Raw genomic sequence first — 20,560 nt, forward strand, 5'->3', positions numbered from 1 at the left:
CTAAAAACAATAGGTCTGTGGCAAATTATGGGTGTGCCTGGACCACGTTACTAAAAAGAGAAAATCAAAGAGCTGCTGTATTATTTTAAAATAATTCCATAAGCTCTTTGATTTGCTCATCTTAAGAATTGCATTGTGGGTCAATCTTCATACCCCATCAGTTGATAAGTGTGTATACTTAAGCCTTGGCTATACTTGCGCGTTATAGCGCAATAAAGCTGCCAAGAGCTCTCTACCTTCCTGCCCGTCCACGCTGGCAAGGCACGTAGAGCGCTCCTGGTACTCCACCTCCCCAAGAGGAATAACGTTTGTTGCGCTCTTGTTGGAGCGCAATGGCGCCAGTGTGGACACCTAATGCGCTCTGATTGGCCTCCGGAAGTATCCCACAATGCCTGTTCTAGCCACTCTGGTCATCACTTTTGAACTCTGCTGCCCTGTCCTCAGGTGACCAACCGTCAGACCTGCCCTTTAAATTTCCTGGGAATTTTGAAAATCCCCTTCCTGTTTTCTCAGCCAGGCGTGGAGTGCTCTCATCGCATCCTTCCAGGCAACCATGCCTCCACTCATCAGGCGATCCACAGTGTGGAGCAATGGTGAGGTGCTGGACCTCATCAGTGTTTCGGGGGAGGAAGCTGTGCAGTCCCAGCTGTGCTCCAGCCATAGGAATTATGATATCTTTGGGCACCTACCAAGGGCCATGATGGAAAGGGGCCATGACCGGGATGTCGTGCAGTGCAGGGTTAAAGTGAAGGAGCTGCGGAATGCCTACCGCAAAGCCCACGAGGCAAACGGCTGCTCCGGTGCTGCCCCCACGACCTGCCGTTTCTACAAAGAGCTGGACGCGATACTTGGGGGCGACCCCACCTCCACTCCAACAACCACCATGGACACTTCCGAGCCCAGCACAGCAAGGGGGGAGGAGGAGGAGGAGGGAAATGCTAGTAAGGGTGCTGAGGTGGGGGGAGAGACCCCGGAATCCCTAGATGCATGCAGCCAGGAGCTCTTCTCGAGCCAGGAGGAAGGCAGCCAGTCACGGCGGCCGGTGCTTGGGGAAGGACAAACACCAGAGGAGGTTCCTGGTAAGCGGCTTTTTTTTCCGGGAAGGAAGCTCTTTGGGCGAGGAGGTTTTGGGATGCATGCATGCCTAGATGTGGAATAGCGCATTGATGTGGTCTATCACATCACGGTAATCGGCATCGGTGATCTCTTCAAAAGTCTCAGAATGTGGGCAATGCACCTGCACAGGTTTATTGGGAGAGCCAGCGTGGTTCTTGTCCCAGTCAGGCTATTGTGCCACTGTGCGCTCGCTTTGGGACAGGCAAAGTATGGTTTTGTATGGACTGTGATTGCCCTCCGTAAGTGTGGGGGAATCATTGCTCTGTCTGGTGTGTACAATGCTTCCTCTGTTAAGTGTTGCATTTGGCCTGGATAGGTGCAACCTTGAGATCTCAGCCGCTGGTGTTATCACTGGCTGACAGACTGAGAGCACTCAGGAAGAGGCCCCATAAAAGCAAAGAAGACATGCTGCAGGAAGTGATGCAGCAGTCTGTGGAAGAGAATCGAAAGGCACAGAAGTGGAGGGAGAGTGAAAGGAGGATCTGCCAGAAGAATGAGGATTGCCAGCAGCAAAACGCGGTGCTCTGGCAGCAAAGCACGGATTGGCTGATCAGCATAATGGAGCGCCGAGCGGACTCTATCCAGGCGCTCGTCGCCATGCAGGCAGAGCACAGCTACGCTCGCCGCCCCCTGCAGCCCTTGTTCCAAAACTCTTTCCCTTGTGCCCCCATGTCCCCTCCAACCCACTTTGCCCCACATCTGGGTTCTTACTGCTCCCAGCTGCCTCCTACACCCCTAGCTTCACCATCCACCCATGAAAACTACGACCCTTATCCACTGCACTCAACCCCCCGCAACATGCCTTATAGCCATCCTGAAGTGCAGCACTCAGTGCACGGCACTCCAGACAGGATTCCAGAGTATGAAATCAGGACATATTCAAGTCTGTGGGTGAACCAGTCCCCACCCTACCCCCTTGCCATTGTGGTATTGCTGTGTTACTTTGTTTTTATTTCAAGAAATGAATTTTCTTTTCAATAAATGGAGTTTTTCACTTTGAAAACATACCTTATTAGTGCATAAAGCAAAATATACCTTAGCCCAGGAAAGCAACAAGCACTACAATTCAGTGTACCAAACACAGCCACTGCACTTAACTCCTGTGCAGAGCAACAGACATTACTGGTGGCTTTCAGCCTCAAATTGCTCCCTCAAGGCATCCCTAATCCTTGCAGCACCATGCTGGGCCCCTCTAATACCCCTGCTCTCTGGCTGTGCAAATTCAGCCTCCAGGTGTTGAACCTCCGAGGCCCATGCCTGAGTGAAGCTTTCACCCTTCCCTTCACAAATATTTTGGAAGGTACAGCACGTGGATATAACTGCGGGGATGCTGGCTTTGGCCAAGTCCAGCTTTCCATAAAGAGAGCGCCAGTGGCCCTTCACACGGCCAAAAGCATGCTCGACAGTCATTCGGCACTGGCTGATCCTGTAGTTGAACCTTTCCTGGCTGCTGACCAGGCTCCCTGTGTAGGGTTTCATGAGCCATGGCATTAAAGGGTAAGAGGGGTCTCCAAGGAATCACAATAGGCATTTCGACTTCCCCTAGGGTGATCCTCTGGTCTGGGAAAAAAGTCCTGGCTTGCAGCTTCCTGAACAGTCCAGTGTTCCGAAAGATGTGTGTGTCATGCACCTTTCCGGGCCAGCCTGCGTTAATGTCAGTGAAACGCCCAGGGTGATCCACAAGCTCCTGGAGAACCATGGAGAAATACCCCTTCCAATTAACCTACTCGGAGGCTAGGTGGTCTGGTGCCAGAATAGGAACATGCGTCCCATCTATCGCCCCTGCGCAGTTAGGGAAACCCATTTGTTGAAAGCCAGCCACAAGGTCATGCACGTTACCCGGAGTCACGGTTCTTCTGAGCAGGATGAGATTAATGGCCCTGCAAACTTGCATCAACACAATTCCAGCGGTTGACTTTCCCACTCCAAAATGGTTAGTGACCAATTGGTAGCTGTCTGGAGTTGCCAGCTTCCAGATTGCAATAGCCACCCGCTTCTCCACCGTCAGGGCAGCTCTCAATCTCGTGTCCTTGCACCGCAGGGTGGGGGCGAGCTCATCACACAGTCCCATGAAAGTGGCTTTTCTCATCCGAAAGTTCTGCAGCCACTGCTCGTCATCCCAGACTTGCACGACGATGTGATCCCACCACTCGGTGCTTGTTTCCCGAGCCCAAAAGCAGCGTTCCACAGTGGAGAGCATGTCCGTGAATGAGACAAGCAATTTTGTGTCATATGCGTTACACGACTCAATATCCTCGTCCGACTCCTCACTGTCACTTTGGATCATAAGGAATAACTCGACTGCCAAACGTGACATGCTGGCAAAACTCGTCAGCATCCTCCTCAGCTGTTCGGGCTCCATTCCCGCTGACCGAAAAGGAAGACAGAGTGCACCGCACAGAAACCTTTGAAAGATGGCGCCAAATGTGGACGGAAACACAGGGATTGTTGGGATGCGAAGTGATGCATCACGGGGCGTTGGGGCAGGATCCAGAATGCCCCGCACCCCTCACCCCCTTCCCACAAGCCGCAGCGCCAGAATGGGAAGAGGTGCTCTGTGGGATAGCTGCCCATAATGCACTGCTCCCAATGCTGCTGCAAGTGCTGCGAATGTGGCCACGCCCGTGCGCTTGTAGCTGTCAGTGTGGACAGACTGCAGCGCTTTCCCTACTGCGCTCTCCGAAGGCTGGTTTAACTCAAAGCGCTCTACAGCTGCAAGTGTAGCCATGCCCTTAGATTTCATTGTCCATTTGGAACTAGACTAAGAGCATCAATGTTTTTCCATGCATAGAACGTCTGTCTTCTAAGGCCTGTCAATACTAAAGTACTGCCATGTATTTGAAGCCAGTTCATGATGCTCTCATTTGCACTTTGGGGCAGGGACTGTCATTTATCATGTTTTTTACAGTGAGTCTCAACCTGGATCTCAACCTGGTATCCTTTAGATGCTATCATAATATAAATGCTAAATAATAATCTGACCTGGATTACAAGAAGTATAGCTAAATTGTCCATGGGGCAGCTGTTTTCACATACAGCCATGGCAACCTTGTTTGTGTCTGCTGTAGCTACCAAACAGTCTTTGTATCCTACCTTCTAGGAAAATCTAGGTAGCCTTTTCATATTGCTTTGAAATAAAGTTTCCAGGATGCATGCATGCAGCACGTGGACAGTGTACTGTGGGATGCACTAGCACATAACTGAGAGACAGGAGGACCAGTAAACTGGGCTACAACTATGTGGCAACTTAACCACTGAGAATGAAGCCTTGTTAGCTTCTTAGTTACTAACCAAATACTAGGCATCCGATGTTGTGAGGAGACACAAGCCATGTTCGAGCCAAGCATATCACAACCTAGTTAAAAACCTTGTCAAAAATTGTAGCATAGACAATTGTAGCATAGACAATAGACATAGTTTGGCTCACCATATCAGATTTGGTGCAAGTTGGTAATGATAGAAAGCCATTGCCAGCTAGTAGCTTTTTAGTGGGCTGCTTTTGGTCAACTAGTTCCAGGGACTGTATACGATATACTACTTTTTTAACGAGCAAATATCAATTGTATTAAGGCTACTTGGAGAATCCTTAGTTTGTGTGCCAGTGATGGTGTGGAAACTTTCAGAATATCATTGCAGTCTATTTTCTTAGACCTTCATAACATGCACTTTAAAATGCTGTATTTTGTCTCAGTCAAATGCCTGTTTAATATTTTTATATATGCATGTTTGAAAATTTTGGCTGCTGGTTACTAACAACAACAACAAAAATGGTAGCAAGGGGATTTTAAATCTTATACGTGGACTCTACTTCTGCACAGCCAAGTTTTGGCCTGTCTTTATGTTAAGTCTTTTAATTATTCTACCTTGTTTATATAGAATGACAAAGGACAGATTCCAGCAGACGTGGTTCCTGATCCGGTAGATATGCCATTGGAGATGGCAGATGCTGCAGCAAGTGCAAAAGAAATCAAGCAGATGCTGTTGGATGCAGTGCCTCTGTCATGTGACATCTCAAAGGCCATGCTTCCAAACTATGATCATGTCACTGGCAAGGCCATGCTTATGTCACTTGGCTTGAAACTAGGAGATCGTGTTGTTATTGCAGGACAAAAGGTACGTGAGCAAATTTGAAACTGCACAAGTAATCTCCTGTGAATGGGGCATTTGTAGTATGTTTGAAACTGATTTCTTATTTGTAAATATAAAATAACTTCTGGAAGGTATGAGATGTGGATGACAGTAGAGATGCGAAAATATTTCCATTGCTGGAAAACAGGTGGAAAGGAAAATCCCCTCATGAGAAGCTGAAAACTTATGTAGTAGTGAAACTTTTTCACTGTTGTGAAAAGCAGGTTTTGGCAGGCAAAATCTTTTTTTTTTTTTAACCTGCAAACCCTTCCTTAACAGTCCATCATAATAAATAGGTGGGTCTTAGTCTTTATGGGGTATGGATCCAAAATGCTGCCAGGGCTCACAAATACCATCCTGATCTTGTGACAGGAATTTATATTCCTTAGAATTAATCTAGTTTCCATTTCCAGAAACTGGTAAAAGGTACATTTAATTCTGCTTAGCACGTTAGGTATTTAATTTCATTGGTGCAATGCAGCTAACATCTCCTTTGATGAAACACTGCCGTGTTATAGAGGTAGGAATATAACCTAAGGAGCAATGAATAGTACTTTAGTTAAATAACTGCAGCTCAAATTTTAATTGCTTTAAACTAGATAAGTTTGGAAACTTGTTGTTCTACTGGTAGCTATATTGGTATATATGAAGTCATATACTTTTTCCTCTTCTTGTAGGTAGCAAGGACTTAGAAATGATTTAAAAGCTATAGGATGTTTTTAAAGATTGCCATAAGCACACATGCAAAGTTTGCAGAAACATCTATTTATAAGAGCAGAATTCAGCATTTGGGTTTTCATGCACCTGTGACAACAGTACTTGCATATTTGATTTTTCTTATATTAACTTTAGATTTATAATTTGTTCTTTTCAATTCAAAAACTTTCCCTCGCAATGTATGAAGCAGCTTCCATTTTGAATTTGCATTTGACATGTTACTGAAATTGGGTCAGGAAAGGTGACACAATCATTAGCTATACAAAAGGCATGGTAACTGAAATATATACAAGAAACTGCTTGTTCTGACAAGAGAATTAACATATGAAAGTTGTTTAGCCAGAAACTATTACACAATGAAAGCGAAGAAGGAAATAACAGCCATCAAAAGTACTCGAGCTGCAAGTCAGTAAAAGCTTCAGAACAAGAAGAAAGAAGTTTGTACTTATTTCAGTTACATACATAGAATGCTAGTTTTTATTTTGACATTGCACCAGAGCACTGAACATCTTCTGCAGAAAAGGACCTTGGGGTTACAGTGCACGAGAAGCTGGATATGAGTCAACGGTGTGCTGTTGTTGCCAAGAAGGCCAGTGGCATTTTGGGATGTATAAGTACGGGCATTGCCAGCAGATCGAGGGACGTGATCGTTCCCCTCTATTCGACACTGGTGAGGCCTCATCTGGAGTACTGTGTCCAGTTTTGGGCCCCACACTAGAAGAAGGATGTGGAAAAATTGGAAAACGTCCAGCGGAGGGCAACAAAAATGATTAGGGGACTGGAACACATGACTTATGAGGAGAGGCTGAGGGAACTGGGATTGTTTAGTCTGCGGAAGAGAAGAATGAGGGGGGATTTGACAGCTGCTTTCAACTATCTGAAAGGGGGTTCCAAAGAGGATGGCTCTAGACTGTTCTCAGTGGTAGGAGATGACAGAACAAGGAGTAATGGTCTCAAGTTGCAGTGGGGGAGGTGTAGGTTGGATATTAGGAAAAACTTTTTCACTAGGAGGGTGGTGATACACTGGAATGCGTTACCTAGGGAGCTGGTGGAATCTCCTTCCTTAGAAGTTTTTAAGGTCAGGCTTGACAAAGCCCTGTCAGGGATGATTTAGATGGGGATTGGTCCTGCTTTGAGCAGGGGGTTGGACTAGATGACCTCCTGAGGTCCCTTCCAACCCTGATATTCTATGATTCTGTAAACTGTAACACTTTCACTGTCTATATGGATGGAGTTTTCTAGACTTGGAGCCCTTTAGTCTGAAAAGATGCGACTAAAGTGCTGCACCTCCAATAGGCTGTCAGAGGCCAGAGTTTGTGGATATAGATTGTCAGTGGTCCCCAAACTTTTTACCTCACACCCCCTGTCAAGGTTCCTTCCCCACTCTGAACTCTAGGGTACAGATGTGGGGACCTGCATGAAAACCTCCTAAGCTTACTTTTACCAGCTTAGGTTAAAACTTCCCCAAGGTACAAATTAATTTTACCCTTTGCCCTTGGAATTTCCACTGCCACCACCAAACTTTAACTGGGTTTACTGGGAAACATAGTTTGGACACGTCTTTCCCCCCAAAATCCTCCCAACCCTTGCACCCCACTTCCTGGGGAAGGTTTGGTAAAAATCCTCACCAATTTGCATAGGTGACCACAGACCCAAACCCTTGGATCTTAGAACAATGAAAAAACATTCAGTTTTCTTACAAGAAGACTTTTAAATAGAAGTAAAGGAATCACCTCTGTAAAATCAGGATGGTAGATACCTTACAGGGTAATTGGATTCAAAACACAGAGAATCCCTCTAGGCAAAACCTTAAGTTACAAAAAAGACACACAGACAGGAATAGGCATTTTATTCAGCACAGTTCTTTTCTCAGCCATTTAAAGAAATCATAATCTAACACATACCTAGCTAGATTACTTACTAAAAGTTCTAAGACTCCATTCCTGTTCTGTCCCTGGCAAAAGCAGCATACAGACAGACACAGACCCCTTGTTTCTCTCCCTCCTCCCAGCTTTTGAAAGTATCTTGTCTCCTCATTGGTCATTTTGGTCAGGTGCCAGCGAGGTTACCTTTAGCTTCTTACCCTTTACAGGTGAGAGGATTTTTCCTCTGGCCAGGAGGGATTTTAAAGGGGTTTACCCTTCCCTTTATATTTATGACACCCCCCATTTGCCCCTGTCAGGCTTGCAGCCGGGGCCGGGAGCGGGGAACATGGACAAGAGTAAGGGGACTGAGGCTGGGGCCACAGCTGGGGGCAGGGGTGGAGGGGGGGCAGCTGCTGTGTGTCGCTCTCTCCCCGCCTCCCCGTGAGGGTGGGCCTGGGCCTCGGTCACGCCCCCCCAAGCGTTCCTCCACATCCCTCTAGGGGAGCATGCCCCACAGTTTGGGGACCTCTGGATTAAGTAATCCTATAATAGTCAAACTTAAAGGGGACAGGTAAAACGAGGGGAGAGAGGAAGGAGGCTCTCCCCCTTTCTTGCTGCTTTCTGATATATAAAGAAGGTTAGTCTGAACAGTTCTGTTTAAATACATTTTTTAAAAGGGGGCGTGGGGAGGCTTCTGTTTGCTGAATTTCTAATGTTAACACTCCCTTCCCCTCCACCCCAACGCCTTATCTGCCCTTGAAATTATAGTGATAAACTAGCAACACAAAAGATTGAAAGCTGAGTAATTGAAAGAGGGAGATTTTTTTATTTTTAGTAAGACTAATTAAAAAACCGTAAGTTTTAAAACTGATTTAAATCCACCATCTAAAACTGTTGGGAGAAAAGACATCTTTGTTAATGATTCAGCACCCTGCCCCTTAAATTAAGGTTTGTGAGCTTGTAATACACATCTGCTGAGACCAGAAGTCCACTGGCAAAATCTAAGAAGACGGTCTCAATGCTCCTGATCCTTTTTTTAAAAAAGGAGGATCTAGATTCAAAACCAAAACCAAAACAATTTTTTAGGCTTTTTTTTTTTTTTCATCAGCAAGAAGGAATAAAGGTCATGGACTCTTTGAAAATAAATTCATTTGCAGCTTATCTTTAAATTTTAGGGGTAGTCTGAATGTGGTGTTTTGTTTTATTTTATAATCTCCCTCCCTCATCCGGTAGAGGCCTGTATTCTTCAGGATACTTAAGCGTGTGCCTAACTTTAAGCAGGTGAGTTACCCTTTGAAATCAAAATGAATGAACCCTGCTTACTAAGACGTGCACTGCAGTATTTTGCTGAAGTGACGTCATTGTCTAATGGTACATGTTGTCTGTGACTCATTTCTGTTGTGATAACTGCCAATAAATACTGCTTTTGTTCAATCTGAGGTGACTTAGTCCTGTCTCTTATATATTACAACACTTACTGGCTGGCATTCTTGAAGGAAAAGGATCTCTGCCATCAAGGAACGCAGAGGAATGTGAAAGTGGCAATCATAGAATATCAGGATTGGAAGGGACCTCAGGAGGTCATCTAGTCCAACCCCCTGCTCAAAGCAGGACCAATCCCCAACTAAATCAGTCAGTGTGTATAGTGATAATAGATCTGGAGATGACTTACTATCTTACATAGTATCTAATGGGCATGGTATTTATTTATTATTCACAAAGTCATTCTGTGTTAATGCTTTTCTTTAGGTTGGTACATTAAGGTTTTGTGGCACAACAGAATTTGCCAGCGGGCAATGGGCTGGTGTAGAACTGGATGAACCAGAAGGAAAGAATGACGGAAGTGTTGGAAAAGTCCAGTACTTCAAGTGTGCACCAAGATGTGGTATAACTTTATTTTCTAGATGTTTTAGAGATACTTTGAAACCTTAATTAAAAAAAAAAGAAAAACATTGGTTTGATTAGATGAGGAATCTTTGGGTCGATAAATACAAATTATTTGTCCCAGATTTTTCTATTCTGTAAATTCCTTTAATTGCTCCTAACTTTATCAGTTCTAAGTGTTGCAAAAGAAGTCACTTCTGATTACTTCCTTGAAACTGCAATGTAGTATCTTTCCAGTTTTGCCATCTTCATTGGTTATTTGCTTTTCTCACAGCCATATTGTAATTGTTTCGTTTCTATTTGACATTTTCTCTCATAGCTTACCTGGCCTTCCACTTTGAAAGAGATTTGTTTGAGCATTCATGCAGATATGCCCTTCTTAAAATTTCTCTCCAGCATAACCCTCAAAGGAGTGTGATGTAGTCTCTTTTCTTTGTTTGTCAAATTGAGGTGTGTGTGTGTTGTAAATTTGCTTGGCATTTCATTGCCACCTGTGGGATGATGCAGGAGCTTGTGCTGAGGGATGATCTGTCTCAGTTTCCAGCTCAGCCACAAGCATTCTGTGTGATGCTGGGCAGAGCACTGAGGCGCAGGATAGAGCAAGTGATTTTCCCATCTATAAAATAGGAATAGTACTTCCCTACCTCACCAGGTGTGAGTATAGCAATCCATTAATGATTGAGGCACTGAGATACTATGTTAAACAGAGTAATCTAAAAGAGAATAGCTAGATTTTTTTTTGCACTTCTGCTTCTCTTGGTTTACATGCTGCATACAGAAAGAGATGCATGTCTTTTTTTTTTTTTTTTTTAATTCTCTAGGTATCTTTGCACCTCTTTCTAAAATAAGTAAGGCTTCAGATCACAAGAAGAATTTTGTCAGAAGTCCTTCCACACGATCTACTTTGGTCAAGTCCAAGAAAATCGATGTAACACATATAACTTCAAAAGTGAATACTGGTAAATAATTTTTTTTATAAAGCTAGTATCTCCAAAAATCAGACAATAATTTTGCGTTTCTTTATGTTAAAATCCTAGCTTGTAGTTAATTCATCCTCTTGGGATAAGAAAGTAGTATGACATTTATTAATTACGCCTTCTCATTAACTGAAGTTGTTGGTGCTGAGAGGTGTTGAGCATCTGTCACTCGCATTGAAGTAGTTTAAACTGCAGGTGCTTATTGCTCAGGATCAGGCCCTATGGCTCAATCACAGTAAAAATTAATGTTCTACCATTTGGTATGTCATTGTACTATAGCACTGGTGTGTTACGCCTTTTTACAGTCCCCTGCAGCATTATGTAACATTGATTGCTGGAAGGTAAGATATGGGACTAGTTACACCGTTGCCCAGTTCTGGTAAGACAATTGCTATGTCTTTTTCTAGGGCTGAGCCAGGGGAAGCTGTAAAGTGACTAAAGGTTCTGTTCTCAGTTAATGGTCACTTTGGTGGTATAATATACTAAGGGGATCTAACATTACATATTGACGTACTGTTTGGGAAAGGCTTACCATAGCACACGCTCTGAAGCTTTTAAAGCTGTTTCTGATTGGAGATGATCTCTGTAAATGTCTAAAATCGCTTTGCTTTAATTATGTGGATTTTATTTGACTTGATCAGCAGGCTGTCAAACTGTTGAGGAAAACACATTTATATGCTAGTGTATATGCAGCTGTATATAAGTATTAAAATATTGTAAAAAGTATTAACACCAATTTCTTCAATAAAAACCCTTCTGGCAAACATAATTAGAAGCTATTTTAATAACTACATTATGTGCCAAGGCAATGAATTCGTTCACCTGAGAAACGAAGAACACATCTGGAGGGGAGAGAGATTCTTGTGTTTAAGTCCATGGGTGGGGGCTTAGGAGATCTGGGTTTAATTTCTGGCTCTGCCACAGACTTCCTGTGTGACCTTAGTTTAGGCAAATAACTTACTCTCTCTGTGATTCAGGTCCCCATCTGTAAAGTCAAGATAATATTCCTTTTCCTCCACCCTTTGCCTTTCTTGTCAATTTAGCTTCTAAGCTCTTGGGGCAGGGACTTTCTTATGTGTTTGTACAGTGCCTAGCATATACAAATGGGCCCTGATCTTGATTAAATGATGTAAAAATAATGCTATTAAATGGATTGTTCTATAATTTCCTCTCTCTCTCAGTCCTGCCCAGTTGGACCCTTAATAGTAAAGCAGCATGACTTTACAGGTGGAAGGGTATAAATATATTCCTACAAAATTATTAAAATCCTCTAAAACATTCCTTTTTTAACTGTAAAATATACAGACAACATGATGGGATGGTCGAATAAATTTTTTTGGCAGTGATTTGGGATGACCTGCAAAAGTCATTTGACTCTTGCTGTCATGTCCATGTGGTAGACTTGCTGCTCTGTGACTATTAAAAATAATTGAACAGCCAGAATTTTCTACACACTGACATACTTCAGAAAGTTTGAAGTTCTCTGTCTGACCTTTGCTAGAAATGGGGCATTTGTATAGTATAAGTTGCATGGTTACGACTTGATCTGAAAAAGGATATGGTCCACGGAGCTCATCTTTTTTTGAAATGGTTTGTCCTAATCATATCAACTTAGACAATTAACTTAACATCCAGGCAGTTTAACATGATGTGGAAAAACTGATACCTTGCATAAAATGCTACACTTCAGTAAAATAATTACATTTGTTAGCTTAGGCCACCCACTTTACAGTTTTGCTATCTCTTTCTATAAAACAGTCTTCACTTTGGCTGTTTGGTCCACTCATAGTATTGTGAGCCATAAGACAGTTGTTTGTTAAGATTGAGCTATGATTTATTTTCAAAAGACCTTGACTAAAATGGAAAAGGATTGTTTTCCTCTGAGGCGATGCATTCGTGACAACAGTTTGCGATGAACTTGTTTTTTGACACAGCTGTGCCTAGCTGTCTATATAAATCCAAAAATTTGACATTTGCTTTAAGACAAAATCAGAGTAAGTTACACCTGGTGCACCCACTAGGGCTTACATGTGTAAGCAGTATGTAGTGAGCTGCCATTGTAAGATATTCTTATGCCAAAGGGCCCATTTATCTTAATGTGCCTGGTGAAGTCACTTGGTAGGGTGGGAGGATAAAGTTGCAAATACAGAGCTTTCTTCTGAAACATTTACTTACATTACTGGAGTAAATTTCTTCATTGCCTTAACCACCAATAAATTATTTGCATTATAGGCCGTGCAAAATAATTAGTACATCTTCTATAAACATTGTAGATAGACTGCAGAGTTCTGTCAAACCTTACCTTTAATATTGTATATAGATATTTTAATGCTTTTTTTTATTTGTACTTTTTGATATTTATATTTGTGATAAAAATATTTGCTCTTTAAGTAGTCCATTAGATTTCATCAGTAATGGTCACATTAGTCCTGGTACTTATTGTGATCATCAAGGATTTTCTGTTCTAAAACGTATCTCCAGCCATGAACAATGTTCTCACGTGTCTGACTCTTAACGCTGAAATATAAAACACCTTAAAATAGAATACAGTAATAAATAAGTACCAAAATAATATATCATCTGGGCTAAGCCAATAAATATAATTAAATAAAAAGTCCACTTTGCCCTCATCACTAGTACCAGCAAAATTGTTCAGAAGGTTCTGTTCTCTTTGCCTAGCCTAGTGGCAGACAACCACTTATGAATACAAAATAGCTTGTCCATGAAGCATGTATTTAAGCAGCAATATTAGTTCATACATATGTTATTACATTGTTGCTATGTAGTGTAATAGGCTCTTTAATTAGATTAATATTGGCATATTCAATCCGTTTTCATAGGCTTGAAAAGAAAAGTTATGAGGTTGAAACTCAGATTTGTATAAATACGTGCATACATAGAAATTATAGATTTAACAGTTGGTACTCTTATTCCAATAGTAAAAGCAAAAAAGTTTGGTTTTGAGTGTGTTTAAGGAAATCAGATGTTTGTGATTTTAAAGGATTTTTTTGTTCACTTGTATTAACTCAGATTGCTTCAATATAAACATTTGGCAAGCAATTTGTTTATAATATCGCTTGATTGCTTTGGAGCGTTTTTTAAGTGTCAGTGGTTTAACATGATTGGTAAATTATTTTACAACTAGAAGTTTTATATAAAAATACTGTGGTTTTGTAGTACTTATATTTGAAGAATCCAACGCATTTTACAAGTACTAAATAAGCATCCTGGGCAGACCTTGGCCCCATTTCACAGATTGGTGAAGAGAGGGACGGGAGAGAGCACAGAGAAGTTGCGGCTTGCCAGTGGTCACACAGGAAACTAGTATCAGTCAGGATTAGGACATTTTGCCAGTACTGTACCGTGTTCTAAATACTAGATATCATACCCTTCTGTAAAGATTACTAGTGTCTATAGTATGTATGTAGATTGAAATGATGGACTTGGAGGTATCATGGTTGGTTCAGGGGCCTACAAACCCAGTACTGTATCTGTTTGCATATGTGTTTTTTTTTGTAAAATTATTTATAGGTAATTGCCAGGGTATTTGTTGACCCTATTTGTTTTTTTGTCTCCTAGGCTTAGCTACATTAAAAAAAGATAGTAGTGCTGAATCCACCTTTTTGGCTACTGAAGAAGGAATGAAAACTGTGCCTGGTAAAGAAGGTAACTAAATTCCCCTTGTTGATTCATTTTGGGCCAATTCTGGGAAGGGCAAAGGAAGTATCACGTCTCTTCCCTTCCCCTACCCCTCTTTATAGTTACTCAGATATGCTGTGAAAGCAGTGCTAATGTATACCTGCATTCTAGTTCCAAGCAGCCCTGTACACCAGTCCGCTAGGAACAGGATTAATCTGAGTGGGACCAATGTGATGCCTTTGTGAAAAAGGCTAATGCAGTCCAAGGATGAGTCAAGCTAGGTATTCCCAGTAGAGTTAGGGAAGAGTTATTACCATTATACAAGGCCCTGGTGAGATCTCATCTGGAATAGTGAGTGCAGTTCTGATCTCCCACATTCAAGAAAGATGAATTCAAACTGGAACAGGTGCAGAGAAGGACTGGTAGGGTGATCAGTGGAATGGAGAACCTACCTTATGAGAAGAGACAAGGAGGTTGGCTTGTTAGGCGTAACAAAACAAAGGCTGAAGGGAGATATGATTCCTCTCTATAAGTACACCAAGGGGATAACACTAGCAAGGGGAGGAGTTGTTTTAAGTAGAGGGCTGATACTGACACAAGAACAAATGGACATAAACTGGCAATCAATAAGCTTAGGCTTAAAATTAAACACAGGTTTCTAACCAGCAGAGGAGTGAAGTTCTGGAACAGTCTTTCAAAGGGCATACTGGGGGCAAAAAACCTAACGTTTTTGGAGGCTGAGCTTGATAAGTTTGCTTACAATGGCATATGGCCCATCGTGACTGCTAGTTGCAAATATCTCCAGTTGCTGGAGATTGGACACTAGATGAGGAGTGTTCTGAGTTACTGCAGAGAATTCTCTCCCAGGTGTCTGGCTGTTGGCTCTTGTGCGTATGCTTGGGATCTAATCGCCATATTGAGGGTTGGGAAGGATTTGAGTCGTCCCCGCCCCCCGGTCAGATTGTCAGAGACCTTGGGTTGGTTGGTTCATTTTTTTTGGTCTACCTCTGCAGTGTGGTGTCTGGGTCATTTGCTTGTTTGAATTAGAGTGAACGGTGGATTCTCTATAACTTGAACTCTTCAGATCAAGATTTGAGGCCTTCAGTAACTCAGTCAGAGGCTATGGGCCTATTACCGGGGTGTGTGGGTGAGGCTGTGGCCTGTGATGTACATGAGGTCAGGCTAGATCATGATTAAGGCTGTGTGTCTGTCACGGAAGTCACGGATTCCGTGGGCCAGCTGCACTGGCCGCTGCTGGGGCAGTCTCGGGCCACTACCCCCCACGCCCCAGCAGCAGCAGTAGTTTGGGTGTGGGAGGGGGCTCAGCATGGCAGGCACCACCCCTGCAGCTCCCACTGGCTGTTGTTCTCGGCCAATGGGAGCTGCAGAGTTGGACCTCATGGCAGGAGCAGCGCGCAGAGCCTCCCTGGCTTTCCCTCCCTCAAGGAGCTGCAGGGACATGCCAGCTGCTTCTGGGGAGCCATGCAGAGCTGAGTAGGGAGCCTGCCAGCCCCGCCAACCCTCACCCCCAACACCAGCAGGAGTCCTGGGCTGCGCAGTGCCCCGTGGCCCCCGGCTCAAATTTTAGTTAGGGGTATACAGTACAAGTCATAGACAGGTCACGGGCCATGAATTTTTGTTTACTGCCCGTGACCTGTCCATGACTTTTACTAAAAATAGCCGTAGGTTTAATCATGATGGTCCCGTCAGGTCTTAGTCTGAGTGATATGGTCCACTGCCAGGGCAGCATGGCATGGCAGATACATGTATAACCCTGGAGCCCAGCCCCCTAAGCCTGAGGTTCTGTCTAAGAAAACCACATCATGTTGCAGATCGTCTGTAGAACAACCTTTCTGTAGGTTTTGGTGGATCTTTTTCCCCTGTGTTCCTGCTGCTGGGTGCATGTATTCCAGTGGGAACCATGTTCAACAAGTATCAGAATTTTGACCCTTTTATTACTTGTACGTTTGAGTGTTGAGTAACAAATTATAATGGTGTAACAGCATTTTTAGATTTGTCTTCTGTAATGTAATCATTTCAAAAACATGCTAAGTCTGTAAAAATATTATTTTTTCTTTTGAAATTGGAATCCAGTCTCTAATGATCTGTAGGTTTATAATTGGCTAGTGACTTCTGATGCTTCAGTTTTTGGGTGCTCAACCTGACAACGCCAAGGGGTCTGATTATCAGAGGGTGGATGCTCAGCACTTTATAAAAATCCAGCCCCCATCTAAGGTTTCGCAAGTTGAACACGTATTCCATTACTATTTGCCTTTGAAGATTTTGAGTATATGCAATTATTTAAAACAAAACAGAAACCTACCCTTCATCTGAGTGAGTATATTTTTTCTTGAGAAAAAAACATCCTTTTTTTTTTTTTTCCCTCCCAAACGTTTCAGTTCATGAACAGTTACTAGTTAGAGACAGGGTTTCAAGATGTAGGAGCCTAACTTTAGGCATCCATATTCCTAATGAGGCACCTAAATAATTGGCTTAATTTTCAAAAAGTGCTGAAAACCCAGCCACTTCTGACTTCAGTGGGAGGTGCTTGGTGCTCAGCATTTTCGAAAATTGGGCTACCTAATTGGGTGCCTAAATACGGACTTTAGGCATCCACCTTTTAAAATCTTGAGCTTGGAATGTTACCTTTGCACACTCAGAACCACTATTTTTATACTTTTTTAGGACTTACTATTTTTAGTTCATGTTGAGACCGCCAGTATCTTAACTTCGGAGCTTTTGGTTTCTTGTACACTTTCCTTAGGTACCCCATTCTTTAATCTGTGCTCTGGCTCTCAACAGTTGCACTTCATATTTTTTGACACCCCCATTCCCCAAGATAGAGAATTTAATTATATGAATACTGAATCTGTCCTAGCTCCAACCATGCGTAGATCTCAAACACTGAGTGAATAGAGCCTCACAACATCCCTGTGAGTCAGATAAGCAGCATTATCTTTTTGACACCCCCCTTCCCCAAGATAGAGAATTTAATTATATGAATACTGAATCTGTCCTAGCTCCAACCATGTGTAGATCTCAAACACTGAATGAATAGAGCCTCACAACATCCCTGTGAGTCAGATAAGCAGCATTATCTCTAACTTCATAGATAGGAAAACTGAGGCACAAAGAGGGTAAAATTTTTCTTCACATTCAGTTGGTACATCTATTCTTTGAGCTGGTGGGATCATTTCCAGCTTGAGGAGACATACCCATGCTAGCTCTGATCAAGCTAACATATTAAAAATAGTGTGTACCGTCAGTGTCAGGAGCTGCCCCATGTATGATCAGAGCTAGCATGGGTATGCCTCCATGAGCTGGGAATTATATCTCCAGCTTGAGGTGTAGACATACCTGGTGTTACTTTTGGGCAGAAAAGAAGAGCTGAAAAGGAGAGAGAGAGCTAAAAGAAAAAGTTAAAACCAGATAAATCTTATTAAATATGTTCACAAATGGGGATAAAAGTGATTTATCTCCCATTCTTATTTTATTTTAAGGATTTGAATATTAATACAGTATATAATGCATACATTAGGCGCTAGTTCACACACCATTACTCATCCACAAAAATGTTACTTTCCCTACTTCTCATCAACTGTTTAATAAACTGGATACTGAGAGTGAGGTGATGAGGGCTTATGTTACTAATTCTTCATTCGTTTAAGAAATGTACACTAGAACATTTACCAGCACATCAAGAAGTATTATAAAGATCTAAAAATAATCTACCGGTGTGAAAATAAATGGCTAAAGTTCATGCTGTGAAGTATCAACTTTGCCTTTTAATTGGTTGCTCCCTTGCTTGCTTTGTAAATTAATGAGGTTCTTCTGTATCATACATGCTTGTTTGCTTTAGTTGACTTGTCCTTTCCTGCATACCATCTCTGGATAATTATTTGCATTACCTCTGTCAGCTTTCCTTGGATCCAGCAGTTCTTCCTCTTCTACTACCTCTTTAGAGAGCAAACAGAATCATCCCAAGAAATGGAACTCAACTAACAGCAATAAAAAGGCAGTGCCTAAAGTAGCTTCTACCTCATCTAAAAGCAGTGCTGGTACTGTATCTGTTGTATTATTAAAGAACACCTTCACAGGCTGGGAATAGGGATGGCAGGTCAGTTAACTGTTTGGTCAAATATTCGTATAAATGTATTTGCTTTTACTTTGTCACTGCTTGGGGTGATAACTTAAAGGAGGCACTTGTCAGATAGTTAGTCCTTAAATTTAAGTTTTGTATTTTTGTAACATTTTACTATTAGAAAATTTGCAGAAGAAGGTGCTGTTCTTAGTTTCGCTTACAGATGAACTGCACTTCAGACTATTACTGCAACTTCTAACAACTAAGTAAACCTTAAATCCAGCAGTTTTTAATCAGACTGAATACCCACTGAAGCAAAGGAATGTTTTATCTAAGCAGTGTGTGGGGAACAGGACCTTTTGTTAAGAGCATATATGAATATTTGACCGGTCGGTTGGCTGACTCTCTGCTGAGACCTCATGATGTACGCCTCTTTGCATTTCAAAACTGCTGCTCTGCTTATTTCAGTTTTTCCCCTTCATTAAACAGGACTGAATAATGCTTCTCCATCTACAAGAAAAAACCCTTTTGATGAAGGAGAAATTCAGCTTGGAGACAAAGTGCTAGTGGTAGGGCAGAGAACTGGCACTGTTAGATTCTATGGGACAACAAAGTTTGCACCAGGTATTTTATCTGTTCTTAAACTACATTGTAGAATCAGCATAATGTCCTAGGAACAATATAAATGTTTGGAGCTTAATATTTAAAATAGAAATCCAGCAATTTAAGAGTTTTATCTCAATTTCACTTCATTATAATTGAATATTTGACTTTGACATGGAGCTGCCTAGCGTAATGGAGAAGATGGTACTTTAAATTGTGACTGTCACTTGATATTGCAGTCTTTAGTATTCTTACTGTACTTTCTGACATTCATTTTCTTAAGGCTGCACACCTTTTTTCCCCCTGGGCTTTTATATGCAGCTGTTTTTGACCACATTGATGTCTTGTGTTACTGATGCTCTGCTGGAACATTTAGTGCTCTTCCCTTTTTAGATGTGTCATGGTGGTATATTGAGCTTTTTCAGAGTTTTTGTTTGAATTCAGTTACTTGTCAGGACCGTTTTTTGTATTTTTATGCCCGATGAGGAGTTACCGATAACTAGAGAACTTAGGTGCTGGAAATTCCCCCCAGTATTATATAGTTAGGTGTCTTCAGATGGAGGTGGGTTGTTCTGAAGCCATAGGAACTATAACTTTTGAAAATGTATCCTTTCCAGCCAGGTTATTCTTACGCTTTCCTGTCATTTTTGAGCTCTTTCATAATCCAAACCTCTGCCTAGAACATAGCCATAAGACTGATGCAAAGAAGGTTCAATTACGCAATGTCTGCACTTAGGGTGACTGGTATATTTGTACCTCCCCTAGTTTAAATGGAGGCCCTCTTGCTTGAGATTTAAAGTGGCAATACCCTGTCTTGACACTTGGTGGTATCAATATTTTTAAAAAATTGCTTAAGATAAAATGTCAGAATGAACCATCAGCAGGCACAAGCCACATTCATCATCTCAAAAAATATGTTAGGGTAAGCAATCCCCATTTAAGATGTCATTATTCTCTAACTTGATAGACTAATATAGATTCGATAGAACTTAATGGAAAAGGCAAAAGAGTCTGTTAACCTCAAATGATTATGTTCCTGTATTTAACTTGTATTGAGTGAATGGATTTCCTGACTAGCTGAGTGGTCACCATGTAAGGTGTGTGGGTTTTTTTTGTTTTTTTTTTTTAAAAGAAAACATCACCATTGCAACTCTTCACCTTTGAAACAGCCATATTTAAAATGGCAAAAAGTAGGCAACGATACAGAACGCTGCTTTCTGAGCAATTGGCAAAAACTTGATTTTTCTCTCCCTGTTTATTTTTGGTGGCAATGCAGATCTTTTTCAAATAGTTTTGTGTCACCTGCCTTTGGTGGACAGGAAAGAAGGAACTTTTGACATACTGATTCCTTGTGAATCATAGGTCACTGTTCTTATTTCTTCAGCTGATAATTAGTATTGCTCTTAAACCTGTAGCACCAAATTACTTGTATTTAATTTTGAGTCTTTTGGGGCTGGACAGCATAAGGATTGCTAATAGGATACAGAATTTCTCACCTTTACATAATTAGCTGACACTTTTCACAGGTTGGTAGTGATCAAACTTATTAC

The 20,560-nt window shown here is 41.9% G+C and overlaps 1 protein-coding gene across 2 annotated transcripts in view; it reads left to right on the top strand.

Annotated features, from left to right (window-relative positions):
• Positions 1 to 20,560, top strand: part of CLIP4 (CAP-Gly domain containing linker protein family member 4) — a 53,070-nt gene that overhangs the window by 26,770 nt on the left and 5,740 nt on the right. Inside the window, exons 8-13 of one of the 2 annotated variants that reach the window (XM_074949140.1) lie at positions 4,993 to 5,229; positions 9,576 to 9,711; positions 10,532 to 10,669; positions 14,267 to 14,353; positions 18,244 to 18,384; positions 18,897 to 19,031. In XM_074949140.1, the coding sequence (XP_074805241.1) occupies positions 4,993 to 5,229; positions 9,576 to 9,711; positions 10,532 to 10,669; positions 14,267 to 14,353; positions 18,244 to 18,384; positions 18,897 to 19,031 (874 nt within the window). The remainder of the gene's footprint in view (positions 1 to 4,992; positions 5,230 to 9,575; positions 9,712 to 10,531; positions 10,670 to 14,266; positions 14,354 to 18,243; positions 18,385 to 18,896; positions 19,032 to 20,560) is intronic. The other variant, XM_074949141.1, reaches the window with a different exon arrangement.

The sequence above is a fragment of the Natator depressus genome, chromosome 3, assembly GCF_965152275.1.
Source record: "Natator depressus isolate rNatDep1 chromosome 3, rNatDep2.hap1, whole genome shotgun sequence".
Classification (NCBI taxonomy): domain Eukaryota; kingdom Metazoa; phylum Chordata; order Testudines; family Cheloniidae; genus Natator; species Natator depressus.